Source organism: Pezoporus occidentalis, unplaced genomic scaffold, assembly GCF_034315485.1.
Source record: "Pezoporus occidentalis ecotype Australia unplaced genomic scaffold, CSIRO_AGI_Poc_V1 ctg58, whole genome shotgun sequence".
Lineage (NCBI taxonomy): Eukaryota > Metazoa > Chordata > Aves > Psittaciformes > Psittacidae > Pezoporus > Pezoporus occidentalis.
The window spans coordinates 2,264,333-2,285,060 of record NW_026915921.1 but is presented as its reverse complement, the minus strand read 5'-3'; the positions used below and the strand labels follow the sequence as shown (position 1 = coordinate 2,285,060).

Genomic DNA, 20,728 nt, shown 5'->3' with positions numbered 1-20,728 from the left:
CAAGATGTTATTCAAAGATATAAAAAGAAAAAAAACTCAGGTCAGCACACATGTACTACATCACAAACATACACATAAATTCAATAGCTACCTAGTCTTTTACACTAATTTTCTGAGATTCAGGCACTTAGAGCAATGCTGAAATACAAGCCATATTCTCAACACCCATCTGAGTCTTTTATTCTTCTATACCCTTAAAATTTTGTAGAACAAATCTTAGCTGTGCAATAGTCAGGAATTCTTGAAGTGTCTTTATCAAAATGAACCAAGGCATTTTTACTTTTACCCAGTTTTAACTGAGAGCAGCTTTTTATATTCCAATGAATTAGGATTTGGTTATATTGCTGGATTATAGTATAAATTTTCCTAGACTAAGTTCTATGTGTCTATTATTAACAGAATGTAACACAACTCCACAGGTTGTCATCAGATCTTTACCCTTTGCTCTATTCTGATATTTTGCTTTCCATTCATTAAGAATAGCCCCAAGCAAAATTAGAATGAGAATCACTAAGTAAACAAACAAGTTCTGAGCTGCATGATAAATGGCTACATGGACAACACACAAAACTAGAAGTGCTCCACAGAGCACTTTGAGAATTGCCAGTCCAAATATTACTCATAGGAGGAAATTAAAAAATAAACCTTAAAACATCAGGCAAAAGACCACCCATGCACACCAGAAAACCACAATAGCAAATCTCAGACCTGCAGAAGGCTTTTGCTTATTATTTTCTTAGGGACCTGGGCCCCTAATCTGGACATAAATTTCCCTTCCGCATGTCTCTAGTCAATTCTGAATTGTTTATGCTTTCTTGCCAATTTTAGTCCAAGGAGCAGAGCTGGTCTTGACCAGAATGCCTGTATCGCCATCATTTTCCACACGTATGTCCTGTTGTACCCAACAGGATATTCGCATTTTACTTAAGCAATTGGATCCACTTTCGACTACTTGATGAAGGGCTTTGGATTCAAAGGGGATAGTAAAGAGTGGACCACAAAACAAAATAATTATTTTAGTAAATTAGATATAACCTGCAAGTTGTAAACTGACCACTCTAGGAAAAGCATATTCTGCTCAACAGTCTTTTTGTCATTCTTAATTTATGTCCCATCTAAATCTTTGTCTGCTCTGCTTAAATATGTTCAGGACAACATTGTTAGCAGGATCTTAGTAACTTGATTTGTCACTCCACCACATCGGATTCCTCTTTAGATCTTACTGATCAAAACTTCTTCAGCTAAAGAAATGGAAATCCTGTTCTTGAAACAGTTTATTTCATTTGATGAACTGCTGGAAATTTAGCAGTCTGGTAGAAGTTAAATTTATACTTAAGGGCTGGCTTGCCAATCATTTCTAGAGAACAAGGTCTCAAATGTATTACTTGAGACTCAGAATAGACAAATATTAAAACGCTGAGGTATGTTTAGGCGGTTGAAAAGATGAGCACACACAGGATCATGAAATGTAAACCAGAGTAAAGCCTAGTTAACTCTGCACTTCTCTGGCATTGTTTCTTAGTATTGTTTTTAAAAACAAGCTTGCCCCACTTTTCCTTATGGCACATATACATGCCCTGGCTTCAGGATCAAAGACCTAGGAGATTACAATAGTAATCGCGCAGTCTGACAGGTATGAATGTTTCTGGTGGTGACTCAGTCTTGTCCCATTCCACCTGCCCAAGAGATGCCAAGAGTCAGAGAACACAGAATTAAAAAAAGCTAAGTGCAAAGCATGTATTCAGGAATGATTTGAAATTCAGTTCTTCCTTTGAGCTGCCTTCTCCTCCCTTCACAGAGTAGAGGGAGTCTAGGGAAACCAGTCTGCCTAATCCTAAATGGTATGACTCCTCCCCCATGAATCACACTGATGCCAGAAGCCATACCTTCCTTGAGGCATCAGGGCAGCACAAGGCTTTGATGGACTCTGAATATGACCTTCCCATTCCATGTTCAGTAAGTAAGCAAGATACAGAGACGACATGACAGAGGACATTCATATCTCAAGGGCAATGATATACTATGTGTCTTGATAATTCAGCAGAATCCTACATATCCACATTACCACTCAGGAAAAGAGCATTCCTTAGATATTTCTGTCATAAAGAGTACTTTGTTCTTTTATCACTATTGTCAAGAGTCTTACTTAAACTCCTAAGAGGCTATATAAGCTTTTGACTTTAATGGAAACACAAAAGTAAACGTGTGCTTACAAGCTGGCTGCTTAACTCAAGGGATGATTTCTGCAAAGAACTATCATATATCTGGAAAGCCCAAGATGAAATTTATTTGTAGATTCTATTATTCACTTGACCACCACAGTTGCCGATCAAGTCACAGGAAACATCCTCATTCTTGTTTTGCTAGGTAGAGCTAGATTGCAAGGGAAAGAAGCTTGGGAGTCCTTGTAAAACACATATGAATAGGTAAAGCTTAACTGTGTTTTAAAAGCATATATAAAATCCATCAGTTACATTTCTGCTTTCTTACTAGAAATTAGACATATCAATCATGTGCTGGAACAGATTTTGTGCAGAAGCATTTGGGAGCCAAGAAATATGTGGTATGCATCACTGTAATACCATGCAGCTGTTTACTACACCAAAGAGCTCACTCACTGACTCTCATCATAGGATAAGAGACTTGGTGAAAAGCAGCCTGCAGTCACTTGCATAAGGCTGAAACACTAAGCCTCTGTGTTAGTCAGCAGTAAAGCATTGTACAGTCTCCCAAACATTCAAGAGAAGTTGCCAATTTCATAAAACTTTCAAGTATTATTAAAACTTGTCAATGGTTTGTTTTAATTCATCATATTAAAAAAGCAAACCCATGGGCAAACACATCGTCAAAAGGCACAATAACCAAAAATTCCTTCAAATTCTGTACTGTGTGTGAAAGCAGGGAGGAAGAGTCAGTCCATTCCCATGAATTACTCCTCCTAACAGGTGCCAGGCAATGCTAGAGCTTGAAGTCTTTTAGCTACAGGACAAGTTCAAACCATGGCAGTTCAGTTCATGGTAATCATCATGTTGTCAAACCAGAATCTCTCAATCCTGACCTCATGCAAACCCCCTTTAAAAAGTGTCTCAGGCTGCCCTTCTTTCTGGTTAAAATTACAGCCAGTGTTTCTATTAGTGGCCATGATTACTAAAAAGAAGATAAGAATGTCTGTTGCCTGCAGTAGGCCTAAGTAACATAAAGAAAAAAAGCTGCACATAAATAGAAATTTTAACCTATGCAGCCCAGAATCTTTCAAGAAATTCAGACATTGCCCCAGTTCAACCACTTTGACTGCTTCTTATTTTCAAATAAATTCCCATTTGTTATAGGTTTCCTCGTCTCCTCCTTTGGCCCTTTCAGATATGCTGGTAGTCACTTCTACTATTTCAGAATGACTTTTAAGAGCCACTTGCAGAAGTCTTAGAAAGCAGAAAGCACCTAATTTCATCAAAAAAAAATCACAGAAATAATCCTGCTTATCCTGCAAATAGCAGCAGCATCATTTGCTCTTTCAAAGGCCACCACAGGTCCTCCAAGTTCCTCTCTTCTAGGAGATGCTGTTAGAAAACATGAGGCAGCTTCAAACTGCTAATGGAAGCTAATACTGAAGTACTTGAACATTAGAGATCCTGAATTCTCACAGTGTTAACATGCCCTTTTATTACCCTACTTGAATTTTTTCACACTAACCTCCAAGTCAAGATTCTCCTGGCAACTGGTCTCTCTAATTGAGAGCAGTGCGCTCTAACTGAGCTAGCAACTTACTGAAAGGCTCCTTTTTTCCAGCCCATTCCTCTAAATCAACCTCCTAATTAACTCCTAGGCTCAGATGCCAGGCTTTTTTGCAAACGGTATGCGTGACTGAGCTGCAGCTAGAGGAGCTGGGGGCAGAGAGAGCCAAATTTGCAGCTGTCAGGAGCAGAAGAAAGCATTTTCTGATCTCTAACAGTACAATTCCGATATTAAGTTCAAAATGTAAACGCTCTTTTTCCTACTTAAGAGTAAACTAGTGTTAAATGTCTTGAAAATGCACCTAGTTTAATGTTTGAAATCAGCATAATCTCAGATGGTTTCCTTCTGCCTGGATTGAGCACCAAAACCTTTGGAGTTGTACAAAACCTATAATGAGCAACTAATTGTAAATATAATTAAGCATTTTATATTTATGAAAAATCTAGTGAAGAAGCAAGGAATAGAAAGCTAAAACAGATTTCATATCCTTTAAGACATGACTTCTACCACAGGAATATCCAAAAGTAAGCTGCGCTTCTGTTTGAAGCTTCAGGGTTTTTTTATGGAGAGGAAAGGCAATCCAACCACAAGATTATCAGTTCCTTTTAGTATGGTATTTATTACAGTGGTATTTAAAACGCCACTTCACTAATCCTCTGCGTTCAGAGTTTCACAGGAAGAATGTCTGCAAAAATATAGTTTCACCAATAGAAAGTAATAGAAATATGAGTCCATTTCCAAGGTGCTGAATGGGACTGGCCAGTATAGATTTACAAAAGGGAGATAATGCCTAACCAGTCGGACAGTCTTTGATAAAATGACTGATTTGGTGGATGCAGATTGTTCGCTGACTTCAGCAAGGAATTCAGCACCATCTCCTGTAATATATGAATTGACAGACAGATCAAGCACAGACCAGATAAGAGAACAGTGGAGTGGACTGGAGACTGGCTGAAGTGCCAGGCTGAAAGGGTTATGATGAGCAACGCAAAGCCAAGCTGGAGACCTGCTTTTCTTTTTTAAGAGAAAACTGATTTTTTTTTTTCTCACAAGCTATAACGCATTCCTCCAAATAGTGGAAAACCTTCTTTAACTGTAACCTCTGAGTTAGGCAGGGAAAGATTTGAACCCAGATCTTCCACATTGAAAACAAGTGTCTTAAATCAGGAATCAGGATATAACTGTTGAGTCTATACTTACAATCTTTGTAACTCAGGTCTGTAATTTTCAACCAACAAAATAAACCTCCCTGGGGTAAAACAGTCAAAATAATTTCATTACCCTCTTCCCTAAATTTGGCTACAAGTCTCATGACAGAATAACTTTGGATGCTTAAACCTTTTACTTTTTCAGTTTGGTAATTGAAGAAATCCATTATTTCCACATTTCAGTATGCAAGTCAATCAATTTCACATCTACTCTGGCAATCTGCATACCCACTTGCACTCAGAGCTCATCAATTCAGCATGGCTTCAAACTTTTGAAGTTAAAACCTCCTTTTCTAATGATTTATATGATATTATACCAAGGCACTAATCATCTTTCCTTTCCTCTTGCATAATTCTTTGTGTTTATCTGAAGTGAGAGCGTGAGCTAAACTGGACATTGGAACAAGAAAATACTCTGCCTCTAAATATACTTCTTAGCTACTAGGGTACAGAAATTAGCTTCAGCTTACTTGCTTGCTTTCATTTAGACCTCATAAATCTCATGGTCCCATAAAGTGACAAACCTACTAACAGAGAAAGGAACAGACAGAAGTTCCTAACTTTTAAGAGCTAGAAGTCCTCTATGGGATTTAGACATTTGCCTTTACACAATGAGAGCCTTGATGCCACCTGTAACCTCAAAGCTCTGTCTCATTTTCCCTCTGCAAACAACAAAATAATGGATCACAATTTAAGAATATGAACATTAAACTATTTTTATGTTTTGCCTGACAGAATCCATAAAATTTAATTCCCTTATTTTTACTTTGTGTCCAAGAGCAATAGATGACTGAACACCTGAAGAGCCACAAGGCAGTGTTCAGTCAGGATTCCACATAGTCACATTTTTACTGAACATCAGGGTTGAAGCCTGCAGAAATTTGCTCAGTAGAACAGACCCTCTGATAAGAGGCTGCCTGTATGGCAAAGCAGCACAGCTGGTTCTGCAATCTCCACTTGGAATGAGACTACCATTTACATTTCTACATGAGGTTTCAAACATCTTTTAGAAGACAAGTTCCACTTGTACTTACAGAAGCCGCACCTGGTACCCCCTTCAAAGATGAATCCATTTGGGACAGCTCCATACCGACGCAGATCTGAAAGCTTCCATTGGCCCATGACACTAGGAGGAACGTCTTTTACAAGGACGAGAATGTCATTGCAGAAATGCAGGGTAGCAGGCCCACTCTCTAGTTTAGTGCCAGGTGCTACAAAAACTTGAAATCTATGAACTATCAGATAAGGAAGAAAAAGAACATTACTATGGAAAACAGAAGGAAGGTACCATGACTTATGTGATATAAGTCATCCTATTCATCTGTGGTATGTGGACCAACCCCTGCCCATACCATGAGGCTCTAGCATAAAGATTCTAAGCAGAGCCCAAACAGTCACATATGAGTACCTATAAACTCATTACTCTCTATTATGCCAGTCTGGGACAGGAAAATAACAAATTAAATATATATATATATATATACACACACATAAAATTATTGATTTATCCTAACTCAGGCTATTCCCCATCTCAAATTAGTCAGTTATCCAGCCGACGCTTCAGTTACCTCTTCCATCCTTGCATCACCACATGGGTTTCTTTCCGTCTCCTTCTCTAAACAGCCTGTGCCCCTCCTTTTCTGAGTGCATGCACACACACACATAACACAGTGCCCAAGGAGCCCAAAAGCCAAGGCTCAAAGTAGTAGGCAAGTTCTAACCAGAGCTCTGTCACTGACTCATTTGCAGCCCTTAATAAACAGCTTCATTCCTTCCCTAGCAGTAAAATGGGGAAAAATTACATTTTCCCACCTTTGAATCTTTTGGGAGTTGGTAATGGTAGATGCCCAGACATTTAAAATTACTAGGAAAGTAAGTGATTCATAGGTAATAAGCACTGTTAGATGTCAGTTAATTCTTCTTCATATTTCACAGCATAAACTTCAAAAGACTGGAGAAGGAAAGGAAATACCCGTCCCATCCAAGTTTACAAAATTCAGATTCAAATCCCAACTCCAGTATCCCCTATATTGCAAGAGTCTTTGCCTAAAGTAACAACTGCTCTAGGCTGGTCTCCCACCTTCTCCTCCAGAGCTGTTGCATTCTGAATTATAAGCTATTGGGTACACTTCAAGGGCTCAAATCTCACAGGGTTTCAAAAGGAGCAATTTAAGTGAGCAGGCACTTAATTCTCAAACTGCTTTGGCCTCCACTACTCCTTCAGTTTCTTTTCTCTTGTAATTAGACAATAAAAAGAAAGACAAAAATATGTCTTGGCACAGAGAAGCATCAGGACTGTTACATTTTCAGTCAGAGGCTTTCGGTAGAGCATTTATCAAGAAGCACAAAGATTTAGCTTTTGGTTATCCTTCAGAGATCATAAAAACAGCTACCTGCCTGTGAAATCTATCGGGTAAACTTCCAGGTAGTCTCGCTTCTTACAACCACCTTTCCCTGTTTCTTGCCTATACTTCTTCAAGCGTCATGAATATCAACAAGGTCTGAGTCTTGCTTCTCATCTAAACACTTGCTACATTCTTAGCTACCATCTTAGCTGTAAGTCAACTCCTCATCTATGACGTGCATTAGATAAGTTCCCTAAGGCTCCAGCAGAATTAGCCGCAAAGTCATTCGAGTGAAATGTGCAAGGAGACAGGGATAGATCTAACTAACCGCAGCTCTACTTACAGCTTTGCCAGTAGTATTGCTAGGGAGCAAATCAGTAGCCACACAATGTCCCCTTTTGGGCACACAGTTGTTACACAACCTGGTTAAACATAAACTATGAAGAAGATATCAAAACCATCATGATGAATAACATTCAGTAAGGAATCTGATATCATTTCCAACCCCTCTGCTCAGCACTTCACTGGCAATTAAACCACAGGAGCAGAAGCATCAGTATTCTTTCTGCCTCATAAATGAGGAATGAAGTACACTCTTCATACAATCAGTTGTAAGTTACAAGAGCTGCTAAAACAAAGAGCTGCAGCTCAGATTCTAGACCCCTGTTAAAAAAACAGCCTATCCAAATCTAAAGCCAAAGTCAAGGGAAAAAGAAACAGCAAACAGATCTGGACATGAAGCTTTTGCCATATGCTGCTTTCTTTGTAAATAGGACTTTTTTTTTCAGTTCTCCCCAACCATCTACTTCTCCTTCTCTGAAAAAATAATGAATAAGATAAAAAGCTGACTATGTCCACGAATAAAAGGTACTATTTAAGCTCCTAATTTCCTTTAGCTCCTCACAGCTAATCACTGACCTGCAGTATGCTAACTTCCTCAGAATGAGTTTGGCCTCAAGCACTTTTCTCACACCTGACCTGTGCCTCATCTCGCTTAATCCCAGTGTTTTTTCTGATCCTGGTTGTTTTATTCCAGGAATAACATCCACCTCCCCTGCTAAAAGCAGATGGAAGATACAAGGAACTCCGGTGCAAATGCCTCCATTCTGTGGTCTTCATTCAAGAACAGGAACAACTCCTTTACTCCTTTCCCTCTCTTTTCTTTTTTTTTTTTTTTGCTTCCCAGACTCTGAGGTCATCTGTCCATAGTCTATTTTTATCATCCAGCAACCTTACTTCCAAGGCACGCAAAGGCAACCTTACTACGCTTCAAGAAAAAACACCAGTCACCATCCTCTCTTCAGCTAAGATTCCATTCTTTTCTATTTCTTCCTACTCAAACCAGACTCATCTTAATTTGGCTTCTTTCTCCTAACTGAACCTTCACTCAGAGATGAAATCCTGAAACAAATTTCTGTACTCTGCTCTATCCTCCTTCCCCTAAGCTTTTTTGGAATTGATGTTCTACAAATTATTGCCAATTCAACCAATTGTACCTGGTTTCTTTCTTCTTCATTTCTTCACCTCCACACACGTTCTCTCCCACTATATCTTTACTTCATGGCTACACACATCATCATCCGATAGACTGTATTCCTGCCTCACTTTCCTTCAAAAACAAAAAGCAAACATCTTTGTTGCTGCTACATTGCCTCCTATCACAACCAGACTGAGATTAAATACTCTATCTCACCAATGCACCAGTGCAAGATCATGAAAGCCAGACCTACCCTTGTATGCTGTAAATAGGTCCTAAATCCAGTAAAGAAACAGAACCAGAACACCACACAGCTCCATCAGAGTGTATCAACTACTCCAGCTACTCGTGCCTGTACTGTTCAGAAACTATCTCTAACCTTTCGCCTTATGCAAGGCTTCATATTTGACAGCTCCAAGTGGTTCACGCATACATCTCTCTTGCGATAATTCTATATTTCATTACTGTAAAATTCCCACCATCTTTCTGTGTATGTACTGCAAAGGAATGAGTCCAGCAATGCAACAGATGGTAAAGCATATGTAACAAATGATTAAGATGGCTAATGTGCGTCTTCCCTACACCTACCCTCCTTCCCTAGTTATGACTAAACAAACATAAGACAGATACTGCGGATTACCAATATTATCAGTCTTTGTTCACCATTTTAGAGCTGCTAACCAAGAAAATAAAATAAAAGGATGCATAAGATTGAAGGTAGCTGGAAAGACTGTGTCTGATGACAGTCCTTATTGCAAGATGCCTCTTTCTGAAAGGGGACACCAGCAGTAATAAGCATTATAAATACAACACCTGGTAGGCAGCTCAGAAAACTAGGATTAAACTAGTCAAGTGCAACTCAGGACTCTCCTCCTCTTAATTCAGGCTCCCTCTGAAACCTGTCGTCAAAATCCCTAAGTAAATTGCAGGACCAGAAATAGAAATCTGGTCACTTTGCTTCAAAGCTACACACTTTCAGTGCCAAAATCAAAACCCAAATGCTCCCACCGTTAGCTGTCAGTACTGGGCAGTACCATGACCAAAACCTACCATAAGAGAGACCTGCTTTAAGATGCAAAGTGAAGACCAGTCTCTTCACTCTCAAATGAGTGACAGTCTTTTCCTTAACTATACTTCACTGTTTGCATTTTAGCTATGTTTCTGTTTGCCTTTTTTCCCCCAGAAGTTAAAAACAAAGCATGATAAGACAAAGGTTACCTTCCCCCAAACTGTAGCGGATTCGTACATCCCACGCATACATTGTTTCCTTGTTCTCAAATCCCAGCATCACAACTTGAGAGAGACAGATGATTGCAAGCGTGTGATTCAAGCCCTCATAGGGTAGCCCAGGATCCAAGCCACAGATGTCTTCTAAGGTCATGCTGCTCCTCTCCTTATGCCCTTTTGCTCGTTCAGATTTATCCTTGTACACAAGCATGAGCAAACAGTCTAAAAGAAGCAAAACTGTCAGAGATGATGAGGCAGAATATAGAACATAACACATTTCTCAGTGCTGCTCTTCAATACAAAGGTGGTTCACAAAGTCAGGGTCAGTCTAATAAGTCAATGCAAGAACTCAATTTCCTTTTCCCACCCCATCCCTAAGTAGTTTGTAGCCCCTGCTTTTAGGGAGCAAACATTCAAGGCATGTTTCAAGGGCAATCTGCAGGCTCAGAAATAAGGAGGCAAGTAAAAAATCTTCCGGTTTACTTTCCAACAATCCAGTGGTTTCTCAGACAGTCTCTGGAGTGTGGGACTCATTCAATTCAGAGCATCAGAAGTTACACTACGATAGCTGTTCACGTTACCACCACTAAAGACCAAGAGGCTAGTGTCACCCGTATTTCCATCAGAACATGCTGAACCACAAATGAAATTCTTACAGTAGTTCACAGATTACTCAACTGCTAAATGGTGAGCAGACTGCGTTGCCAGATTGTTGGTGTCAGCTCAAGTTTCCTACTTAAATGCTACACAGTAGCCATTGCTAAATAACCATTATGCCCACACCTTTTTGAAATGAAAATATTTTCCCGTGTCACCATTTGCGTTTAACCCCTTCCTAGAGGTATTTATTACACTGTAACTATGCAGCAATTCGGGTGCCATGGGAAACGCACATTTCAGAAGCAGCCCCAAAAGACAAGAAAAAGCGGAGAGGCCTCCCCTTTTGCACTTCTAACAAGGGCTCTCTCTCCTCTTCCCCCTTCCTATCACATAGCACTTGGTTGTGCAATTAACGGTCGGTATGGAAGCTGCTCCATCCACAGCTTAAGCTCCCCTACATACCATAAGGAAAAAGCCTCCTGTGCACCATCTGATGAATGCTAGGGTGTGGTGCTCCAAGCCCTGGCAAGGTGCCCTGCACCCTCAGCCCAGCAAAGGATGCGCGTATCTCCAAAGAGGTGAAAAATGACCAAAAGACTGAACCCTCTGCTAGCAAAAGCAGAGCTCTGCATTGCCTAACAACTGTTTTCATCCACCTGTTAGCAAAAACAGCTGCGACAATGAGATTCAAGCATTCTGCAATACAGTTGTGTGTCTGAAGAAAGAACAGCTATGGTTTACAGAGCAAGAGAAGTAAATCACTGGAGGCTTTTTCTGGTAAACCTGGCTCATTTAGCTAGAATAAAATACTGTTCCTGAGGAATAAGCCACAGGATCAGCCAGTAAGTTTTCAAAGCAAATTCCCTCATTTTCCCCCTTCAAACTTGTCTCACTTAGAAATCCAGGCCCGTGTTCACATGTCTAGATACTAGCTCTAGGATCTACAGATGCGGGGAAGTTTAACAAAGCCAGTTAAAACACAGGCATTTAAGACACTAACACACAACTGTAACGACCCAAGTACAGCGAGTTAGGTCTGAAGACTTTCAATTACTAAAAAATCTTTAGCCTACCAGCAACAACCTAGAAAAGACACCTTAATCCATTCTGCAGCAGTGCAGATTCACATTTTCTATGTGGAAAATATATACTTTCAGGCCCAAATGTGTTCTCTGTTAGGAACAGTTAGGGAAACCTGAAACCTACTTTTGCATCTCCAGCAGTAAAATGCTGGCTTTGAATAACATTTTCAATTTCCTCTTCAGAAGCAGGGAAGTGATTTTTTTTTTTTTTTTAATTCAAAATGTCATTTTATTTTTAAATCGAAGTGATATTTTATGTCAAAACACTGATCAAAAATACCTACGGAGCTTACAATGCCAGCTTTTTTTACAGCCACCAATCACCCTGAAGAATAAACGGGATCCAAAACCAAAGAACTGCGCCTTGAGAAGTCACCTTTCCCGCTGGTTTTAGTCAGCGCCTGGTATTAAACTTCTCCAACCCGACACCCGGGCACCACTGGCAGCCCGAGGGACAACGTTACACCGGGCACTGGCCGCGGTGACTCCGGGGGGCTCCGGCGGTAGCCGACTCCTATTTCTGTCCGCCTGTTTCGTTGCCAGATAATTTACTGCCCGCTCCCCGATTAAATAAGACAAAAAACAAGAGGAAAGAGCAACGACGGCTTGAGGGGAGAGCCGTCGAGGGTGATCTCCGGCGGCTGCGAACCTCGAAGGGAGCCCTGTGAATTCCCTGCCCTCGGGAACCCCCAGCCGCGGGCGGAGGAGGGAGGGACACCCCGGCACCTGCCTTCCCTCCCCCGGGACAGGCCCCCTCTTACCTGCCACCGGGGAGGGCTTGCGCAGCACCAGCCACCTACTCTTCCACTGTAACGAGAGGCAAAAGGAGAGGGTTAGCCAGGGCCGGAGGAGGGAAGAGCGGGCTCTTTCCCTTCCTGGGGAGGGGGCTGTCGGTGGGGGACCCCCGGCCCCAACCCGCCGCGGGGCCGGGCCCAAGGGGCGCTGCGAGCAGGGACCTTTTTTCCATCTCTCAACTTGACGTGACCCTCCACCAGCACGGAATCCGTCATCTTCAGTCATGATTCCGGACAGCTGCACCCGGCTCGCTGCACCCTCCCCGCGCTCTGGACCAGGGGTCACTTTCAAAATAGCTTTATTAGGTCCCCGCACAGGCACAGGGAGCTACGCGGGCGAGCGGCCAGCGCGGCCCTGCCCTCCTCGGCGCCCCCGGCCCCACCGGGCAGTGGGGCGGGCAGGGGACGGGGAAGCTTCTGGCTGAAGGGAGAGGGGGTCCCGGGAAGCTTTTCCCTCTTTCTTTATTCATGTTTTGTACCGCGATATTGGGGGTTAATTAATTGTGACTATTTTTCCTGCAGGGTGTCGGCAGAGGGAAGTACAAGGGGCGCACCCAGAGCTCCACAGCCCCTCGACGGCCGCCCCGCCGACATCCTCGGGTGCGACCCTGGGCAGGCGCCGACCCCACTCCTCCGCCCTAACCCCGCTCCGGGCTTTGCCTCTGACCGCTGAGCAGCCCGGAGGCTGGGGGCGGTGGGAAAGCCCGGACCGGATCTGTGCGCCCTCTGCCTCCGCGGAGCGGGGCCTGGCGCCGGCGGGCAGAAACACCCCTTTTCCCCCACCCCTCTTACAATGCCCAAATTCCTCTTTCCAAACCCGTAATTACTGCTCCCCTCGCCTCCCAGAAGACATGCAGCCAACTACCCCGGATAAAAATACTCCCTTTTTTCCCCCCTTTTCTTTGTAACGCAACTGTCACAAGATAACAACCCACTTACACCAAACCCAGAGCAGCTACAATTAACAGAATAAGATGTGTTAATGATGTCCTCGGATTTATTTCAACCAGCAATGGACTAATTAGAGTCCATTATTCTAAAAATACTCCTACTGCATCTTATTTGATGGTAATTATTTCTTTAGCTTTTTTTTTTATACAGCACATTTTTCTTTCAATAGCATAATAGAAGGGGTTTTTAGATGTTTGCATTTATTTCTTCCCTTTGAGTCGGTCAGTTTGCAGGGAATAACATATAATTTAATAAAACCATTTTTAAGTGTGTTTCATAATGAATTAGGGAGGTGTTTGTTCAACTGGCTTTGCATTCAAATTCAATTTCAGTGTAAGTGTTAGGAAAAATACCAGATAAAATTTCACTAGGAAGTTTAGATTGGCTTTTCATTTTAACCAAAGCCATAAACACTCAAAGGGAAGAGAAAAATACAGAGGTTAACTTTCTATGGGGTAATGCTCCACAGAAAGCCAGGAGGCAGAAGGTGCTGAAGTGCCCCATGGGAATGTGGTCAATGTCAGGGGTGTGAGAGGTCAGGCAAGGACCTCTTGCTTAACCTAGATGTTTACTTGCCACCCCTAGGCTGGCTTTATGTACTTAATACAGTGTTAGTAGCTGCACAGCAGATGGTTAAATAATGAACTTTAGTTCCACCAAATCAATTAAATAAATTTTACAAACAAAATAATTTTAATGCATTCAAAGTATGACAATGTTGACTGAAGATTTATCATTTAGACCTTTGAGGGCAGAAAATAGACTGTCTCATCTTATGAACATTCAATATGTTTTAAAAAATAAGTGTTATTTATTGTACTGATGTTGCTGTATACTGATATGAGCAGCATAGGTTTTGAAAATGGGACAGCTAAAAAGCTCTATGCAACGTTATCAGAAACAGCAGTCTAACACCTTTCCTGTCAAACAGCTGCCTTCTTTACAGCAAAGGAAGGCTGAGAGAATACATATAACACGCCAGATTAAAAGCATGTACAGGGGATGGATATTAATTTCAAAGTGAAGCTGAAGTCACAGAACAGATATGGATGTCCAGAATGGCATAAGCTTTCTGTGGAAACCTGTTCCAAATGAATCCTTTCCAAAGAAGAGTAAATAGCTCCTTCATGGTGATTTAATACTTGTCTTTCAGCAGCAGGTACTGTTAGTCTTGTTGCACAGTCACATTCATTTTATGGAGTTAAGCAAGCCAGGCTCATACTGCAAAGGGGCAGGAAGGCAAAGCCAGACAACAAGTCTTCAGCTTGTTTTGGAATCAAGACCCCAGAGGTGGATCTCATTTTCTCAAGCTAGTGTTTAGTGCGTCAGAAAAATGAACTGAAGACTTTGATCTGAGCATTCGCGGTATTCACAGCTGAAAATCACATCCAAGCACTTACACTAAGTGCTGGAAACTTGTGCAGCGCTTGCATAAAACTGGGAGCACCACCAGATGAAATAGATCCTTTACGCAGAACTTTTCCAATGCCTTCCAGCACAGAAAAGTGTCATTTTTCTACCAGCTTGAAACCTGTTGAACAACCTACAGAGGGATTCAAAGATCTAATTGTAACTTTATCCATAACAGATTAAGTCCAAGAAACAGAGGGTAAAACCTTTTATTAAACAGTTTACATCATTTATCTAGATAACTTTGTTATACATTTGCACTTAAACAAATTCAGGTTTTGGATATCTTTCCTTACAAAGTTTCTTTTAACTGCAGAAATCATTTACCACAGCTAAGGAGCCCATGAAGATGCTGCCAATACTACAAAATAAAACATATCTCTGAGTAACTAGGCACCAAAATTATCTATCTTAAAACACAGCTTTGCTTGAAACAACAGGAGAATTAAAAACATTCATTTTCAGAAGAAATACAATTCACATTGACACTTCCAAATATACACATCTGACCTGGCTAAAGGTTCCCTGTATTAATAATAATAATAAAAAATAAAAGTTGTAGTTTTCCATTCTTTATAAAATGATATTTTTTTTAATTGAATCATTTTCTGCCCATTTTGGTAACAAAGCTGAATCCGCAGCCTCTCAGTAGCTATATATTGTAATAGTTTCTTTGATTGTTCCCATAACAATTCCATAGACCATGACAGCGAAGCCTGAGGTTTATGAGATCACCAAATCCTCAAGGAAAATGCTGAGCTGCTCCCCCAGCCATCCAGTTTAAAAATCTTTTAAGAGAAACCTCCTTTCTGAATTACCTAAACAGTTGAACAACCTGTTAATACAAAACCTAAGACATCTTCAAAACACTGTCAAATTGAAGAAACATTTAGGCATTTATCATTAAGGTGAAGTGTTTCCATTGCTGTCCTCAGGGTGAGGAGCAGCTCACAGCCTGCAGAAGGTTCTGACTATTGTCCTGAAATCAGGTGCTCTGACTCCCAGCATTATTCAGCAAGCTTTGTGTTCTCAGAAAGCATTGTATTAACCTTGCTGGAAGACTGCACACCAGATTCAACAGAGCTCTGAAGCATGGTCCTGATTTTATGCTCATGGAACATAAAAATATGCTTACATGTTTGGTTGAATCAAAACCTAAACCCCCTGCTTTTTCCCCAGAACTGGTTTGTTGCAGCTAGCTGAGGAGCGCCTTCATCTTGATCTACTGGTGTCTCTCAACCTGAAATTCAAGAGATCACTTCTGAGGGGAGGGAATTTCATTTCTAGCACCGGTTTGGAATTGCTAAGAATTACCATGACAGTTACCATACTGTAACTTGTAGTACAATATTTATGCCACTTTAATGAAACCAAAAGACCCCTGAACCCTGCTTCAAAGGTTAACATATTCAAGTGTTCAACTAGCTTTTCTAGGGGCTATTTTCTCATTAATCCACTTTACATAGTTCGTCACTCGTGTATATACTCCAGGCTTGTTGACTCTGCCACAGCCATCTCCCCAGCTGATAATCCCATAAAGGTAAGAGATTTCATTTTCCTCACAGGCCAGAGGTCCACCAGAATCTCCCTGTGTTAAAAGTGAATAAAAAATTATCTAATTTGATAAAAAGCAGTAAGAAAAAGATCAGTTTGGGAAAGTCCTAAATTAAGAATGTTTGAATGTGAGATGTTAACTAAAAAGAAGATATGGAAGTAGTGGTCTACTGAAGTTTCATTATAAAACGGATTTTTTTTAGACAAACCTCTAATATAATGGTGGGGGGCTTAATTCTGCATAGAAAGAAAGAATCAAAATATCAGATTTTGTTTAAAAACCTGAAACATTTTTATATTCAGACACCTACTGAATACTATGATTGATTAAGATCACTTTCCATGGGAGTAAAGAAGTCTTTGAGGCTTAGGCTATGTTGTAATATGGGCCCTGCATATTATGTAAGGCAAGGAATATCTGGCAAGTTTCTCAGTGCAGTTTATTGCATCTCTCAGAGATCATGGAAGTTTTCATGATTTCATCATTCAAAGAAAGGTGTCACATACATACACACTTCTCCACGTGACTGTGAGATGCTATAAGTTTATGTGGTATATGGGGTTTCTTGCATCTGTTGAATTTGATGCTACTGAGCATTTACCTAGCCGTTAAAACCGTAAACTGAAAATAAGACCAAACCAATGTTTGATGACACACTGCTCCGAGGTTGACTTCTACAGAAATGAAAGTCTTGGAAATGAGAGGAAAAATGTGACTTAGTAAACACTATTGATGAAAGGAACCAGCACTCTACTTGTCTGAGACTAAGGAGACATACATTTTTATCCTATTTAAAAGGAAACACCTTAGGAGCAAAGTAGGTAAGGAAATTATGTTGCCTTTATACTAGGACATTTCTGTGGTAAATGAGGGACAACAAATGAAATCGTGCATCTGAGATCAATTTACTTCTCGGAACTTGCTTATTTCTCCACAGATCATCTTATTGATGGCAATTTTGGTATCTGGTACACTGATTAAACAAAAAAGTTTCTGATAAAATCTTTAAAAATAACCAAGCAGAACACATTATCTGCTTGTTCTTCTTGGTCTTGAAGTATTTTAATGCACAACAGATGGTTTATAATTTAATTTACCAGGCATATATTAAGAAAACTCAGAGGTCAGCTACATTTGTTGTGACATTAGAGGTTTATGCTGTTTGTCCTTAGACCACACTAAAAGTCTGCCAAAAGACTTGTCACCAAGAAAAATGAATTACTGATTCACTTATAATGATTTCATGTCATGAGCACTGTTCTTCAGCAACATCACTGACTCTTCATCACTGTTTCTCAGACTTCACAACTCTCTCCAGACTACTCGTCTTGTGCAGCTCCTCTCTCCTTCCCTCTTCTTTCTTCTTTCTGCCTCTCATTTCTGATCAACTCTGTTTTTCCAGGGCAGGGAGTGAGAATCGGGTACTGTGCTGTATCTTTTATTTGTGCTTCCTGGATAAGGCAAGGAAGACTGGCCAAGGAAGGTAGCCTCTAGTTCTCTGGTGAGTATGAACACTTGCAGCCAATAACTAGAATCAACTCCCAGCTCTGGTTCAGAAGCCTTGAGCCACTGCTGGCTGCTGCTATTTCACTCTTGACACCTTTCTTTGGACACTTTTATGACCTCTATAGGGGTTCCAGCACACAGCATACATTATATTCTTCACTTTACATAATCTCACTGCCATCTATTAGCTATGTGCTGCCTGTTCCCACATTTATTTTAGTAGAGAATAACCTTCAAAATGAACTCTAGGTAAAACCTTAAGGTTTATGTAAGGACTAATCTGATCCTTCATTTAAAAATAATTTCATCTATCACCACAACAATTCTGCACTCTTATTCAGAACCAAGGTGTGACATAACTAAAAAAGGCATGCAAAGCAGTAAAAGCATGAGGTCATTTCATGAAGGACTGAAGTCATGAAACACCATTTCCAACTGACTGATACTCTACACCATTAAATCCCACCTCATTAAATACTGACCTCAGCTCCTTCCTCCTCCAAACCCCACCACTGCTCTCCAGCTCCTACCCAGGTATCCTTATTTTTATTCAGGTAAGAGGCAGAAGCAGCTCAGGGATTTGGCTCCACACAAGTTCATGCTGCTTGGCCTGCCACAACTTCCCTGCCAGCTGCCCAGCAAACCATTGCCATCCCACTGCAAGCTCAGCCAGGGGTTAAAGCAACTCACTACACACTCCAGTGTGTAGCCATGACCTTTTATGAAGGTAGGAGGAATATAACACCCTGGAGGTCTTGCCCTTCTGTAGAACTGAATTGACACTTAACAGATTACAAACCAAAGGCAGAAGCAAGGTGGTGCAGTCACATAAGTTGTCTTTTCTTTAGGAACCTTTCTTTTCTTTGGGAACACTTTAATGTCAAAAGTGAGCACTGTACCACTGCAATATTTCTGGCAATAATATACATTTCTATTATCTGCAGAGAAAACTCACAGCGTTACCTGACAAGCATCAGATTTGCTATCAAAGTAGCCAGCACAGAACATATTTTCAGTGATTTCTGCTCCATAAATTTCAGGACTTCTGCACTTTTCCTCAGGAATGATTGGAATCAGTGTTTCTTGCAGGATATCTGAATAACCAGATACATCTTGAAAAAAATAACCCAGAGAGGAAAAGAAAGTCATTTTTTATTGAATGTGAAGAGCATGACATGGAAGCATACTGCACAATAGAACATATAAACACACTTAGCACATCCCAGTTGTATTGTGTGGTGGATCTTTTTTAAAAATAATTATTTTTCCAATGATCAGATCACTTTCTGCTCCTTCAGTCAGACTCCATGCTCTTTAAAATAACAGTATTCCATGTTAAGTCATTAATCCACTTCATATTCTCTCATTTTCTAGAGACTCATGAACAGTCTCTCAGAACTCCTGTCTTCTCCTCTTTCCAGATGTGATATTAAATCATCAATTTATTAAAAGTTCCATTACATCTTTTTGCCTTTAAGTACACATTTAGATCAAGACAACATTTGCTCATACTAAATCTCTAACCAAAATTAGGCAGCCAACTCCTCCATCTTTCTCATCTGTCTACATCAGTTTCTGCCATCTGCACATCAAAGCAGCACAGCCAAGCAGGAGGTTCATAATCCTGAAATTCCTCATCTGGATGAATAGGATGTATTTTTCCACCTTTCTCAAGCTGAATGTAAGCACTTCCTAGTCCAAAGTCTATCTGGCCCTCTCCTGTAGATGTTTCCAAAGTTAATTACCGGTGAAGGTAAAGATCTCCTCCATTATAGACCTAGTATGCTGATTGTGTTTGTTTTGCAGGTTTTGGCATCTACCTTGAGAAACCAGAGGTAGGGTTCATTCAACTAACATGTCAAGTCTTTGGACCTATAACTAAGCCACTTGCTCCCCTCCCAGTCCATGAAGATCTAGCTAGCTCATAGCTCAGCTCATCCTAAAATAAACACAAACATTTGGTCAAAGGAACCACACTCCAAATTCCAAGAACTACAAAGGAAGTTCAGGGTGACTATTTCAAATGCATATGTTGTAAACATCTAAAGGCATGTAGGAAGATTCCCACCAGAAGTCTCTTGGAAAATATTTCACAAAACTATCAGTTACACAACACATACTTCAGCATTATTTTTTAGGTATCATAATTTTTTTACACAGACACCAACTCTTGTTTTACTCACTCTCATGCCTGTGTCCCCATCCAGAAATCTGACATTTGAACTGATCAGGGAAAACAGTGCTACTTTCCGGCAAGCAGATGGGCTGAACGAACTGGGACTTGACGGCACAACGTTGGCCATTCTTCTTAAGCTTAATCAAAGCTGCAGAACAGAAAATATAGGAGGAACAAAGTGATTGTTCCCTTTCTTTAATGGGATTGGTAGCAATGGGTCTCAGATACAACTTTAATTATCCCCTAAGCCTTTCTTAATTAAGATATTTCAATCAAAGACAGACAGGCTCATCTCAACAGCACCTCATTTCACCACAAATTGAAGGCTGAAAGATTCAGCTACTCCCCTTGTGGGAATATTTACTTTATGCTGTGCTCACTGAGCAGATTTTGCTTCACTGCCTTTGTAGAGAAGATAGAAAATACATATGTCTCCTCCCACCTTAAAGTTAAATAACCGTGACATATCCACAACTTTCAGCTGAAATAAGTGGGATGTGCAAGTGCTCACTGCTTCTAAAAGTCTGGCCACCTGCCTAATTCCGATTTGATTTGAAAAATAATTACTGCAAGTGCTGGTGTATTTAATGCTCTGTTATCAAGGAGTTCAGCAAAATTCAACATCTTGAAAATTAAAGAATAGAAAAATCAGGATATTTCAAAAC

The 20,728-nt window shown here is 40.6% G+C and overlaps 2 protein-coding genes across 3 annotated transcripts in view; both read right to left on the bottom strand.

Annotated features, from left to right (window-relative positions):
• Positions 1-12,885, bottom strand: part of DOK7 (docking protein 7) — a 64,766-nt gene extending 51,881 nt beyond the window's left edge. Inside the window, exons 1-4 of one of the 2 annotated variants that reach the window (XM_062638740.1) lie at positions 12,628-12,885; positions 12,433-12,478; positions 9,981-10,226; positions 5,975-6,175 (exon numbers count right to left, since the gene is read on the bottom strand). In XM_062638740.1, the coding sequence (XP_062494724.1) occupies positions 5,975-6,175; positions 9,981-10,226; positions 12,433-12,478; positions 12,628-12,681 (547 nt within the window). In that variant the 5' untranslated portion in view covers positions 12,682-12,885. The remainder of the gene's footprint in view (positions 1-5,974; positions 6,176-9,980; positions 10,227-12,432; positions 12,479-12,627) is intronic. The other variant, XM_062638741.1, reaches the window with a different exon arrangement.
• Positions 12,886-15,019: 2,134 nt separating this feature from the next.
• Positions 15,020-20,728, bottom strand: part of HGFAC (HGF activator) — a 45,576-nt gene continuing 39,867 nt past the window's right edge. Inside the window, exons 12-14 of the mRNA XM_062638739.1 lie at positions 20,071-20,211; positions 18,851-18,999; positions 15,020-16,414 (exon numbers count right to left, since the gene is read on the bottom strand). Of these exons, the coding sequence (XP_062494723.1) occupies positions 16,244-16,414; positions 18,851-18,999; positions 20,071-20,211 (461 nt within the window). The 3' untranslated portion in view covers positions 15,020-16,243. The remainder of the gene's footprint in view (positions 16,415-18,850; positions 19,000-20,070; positions 20,212-20,728) is intronic.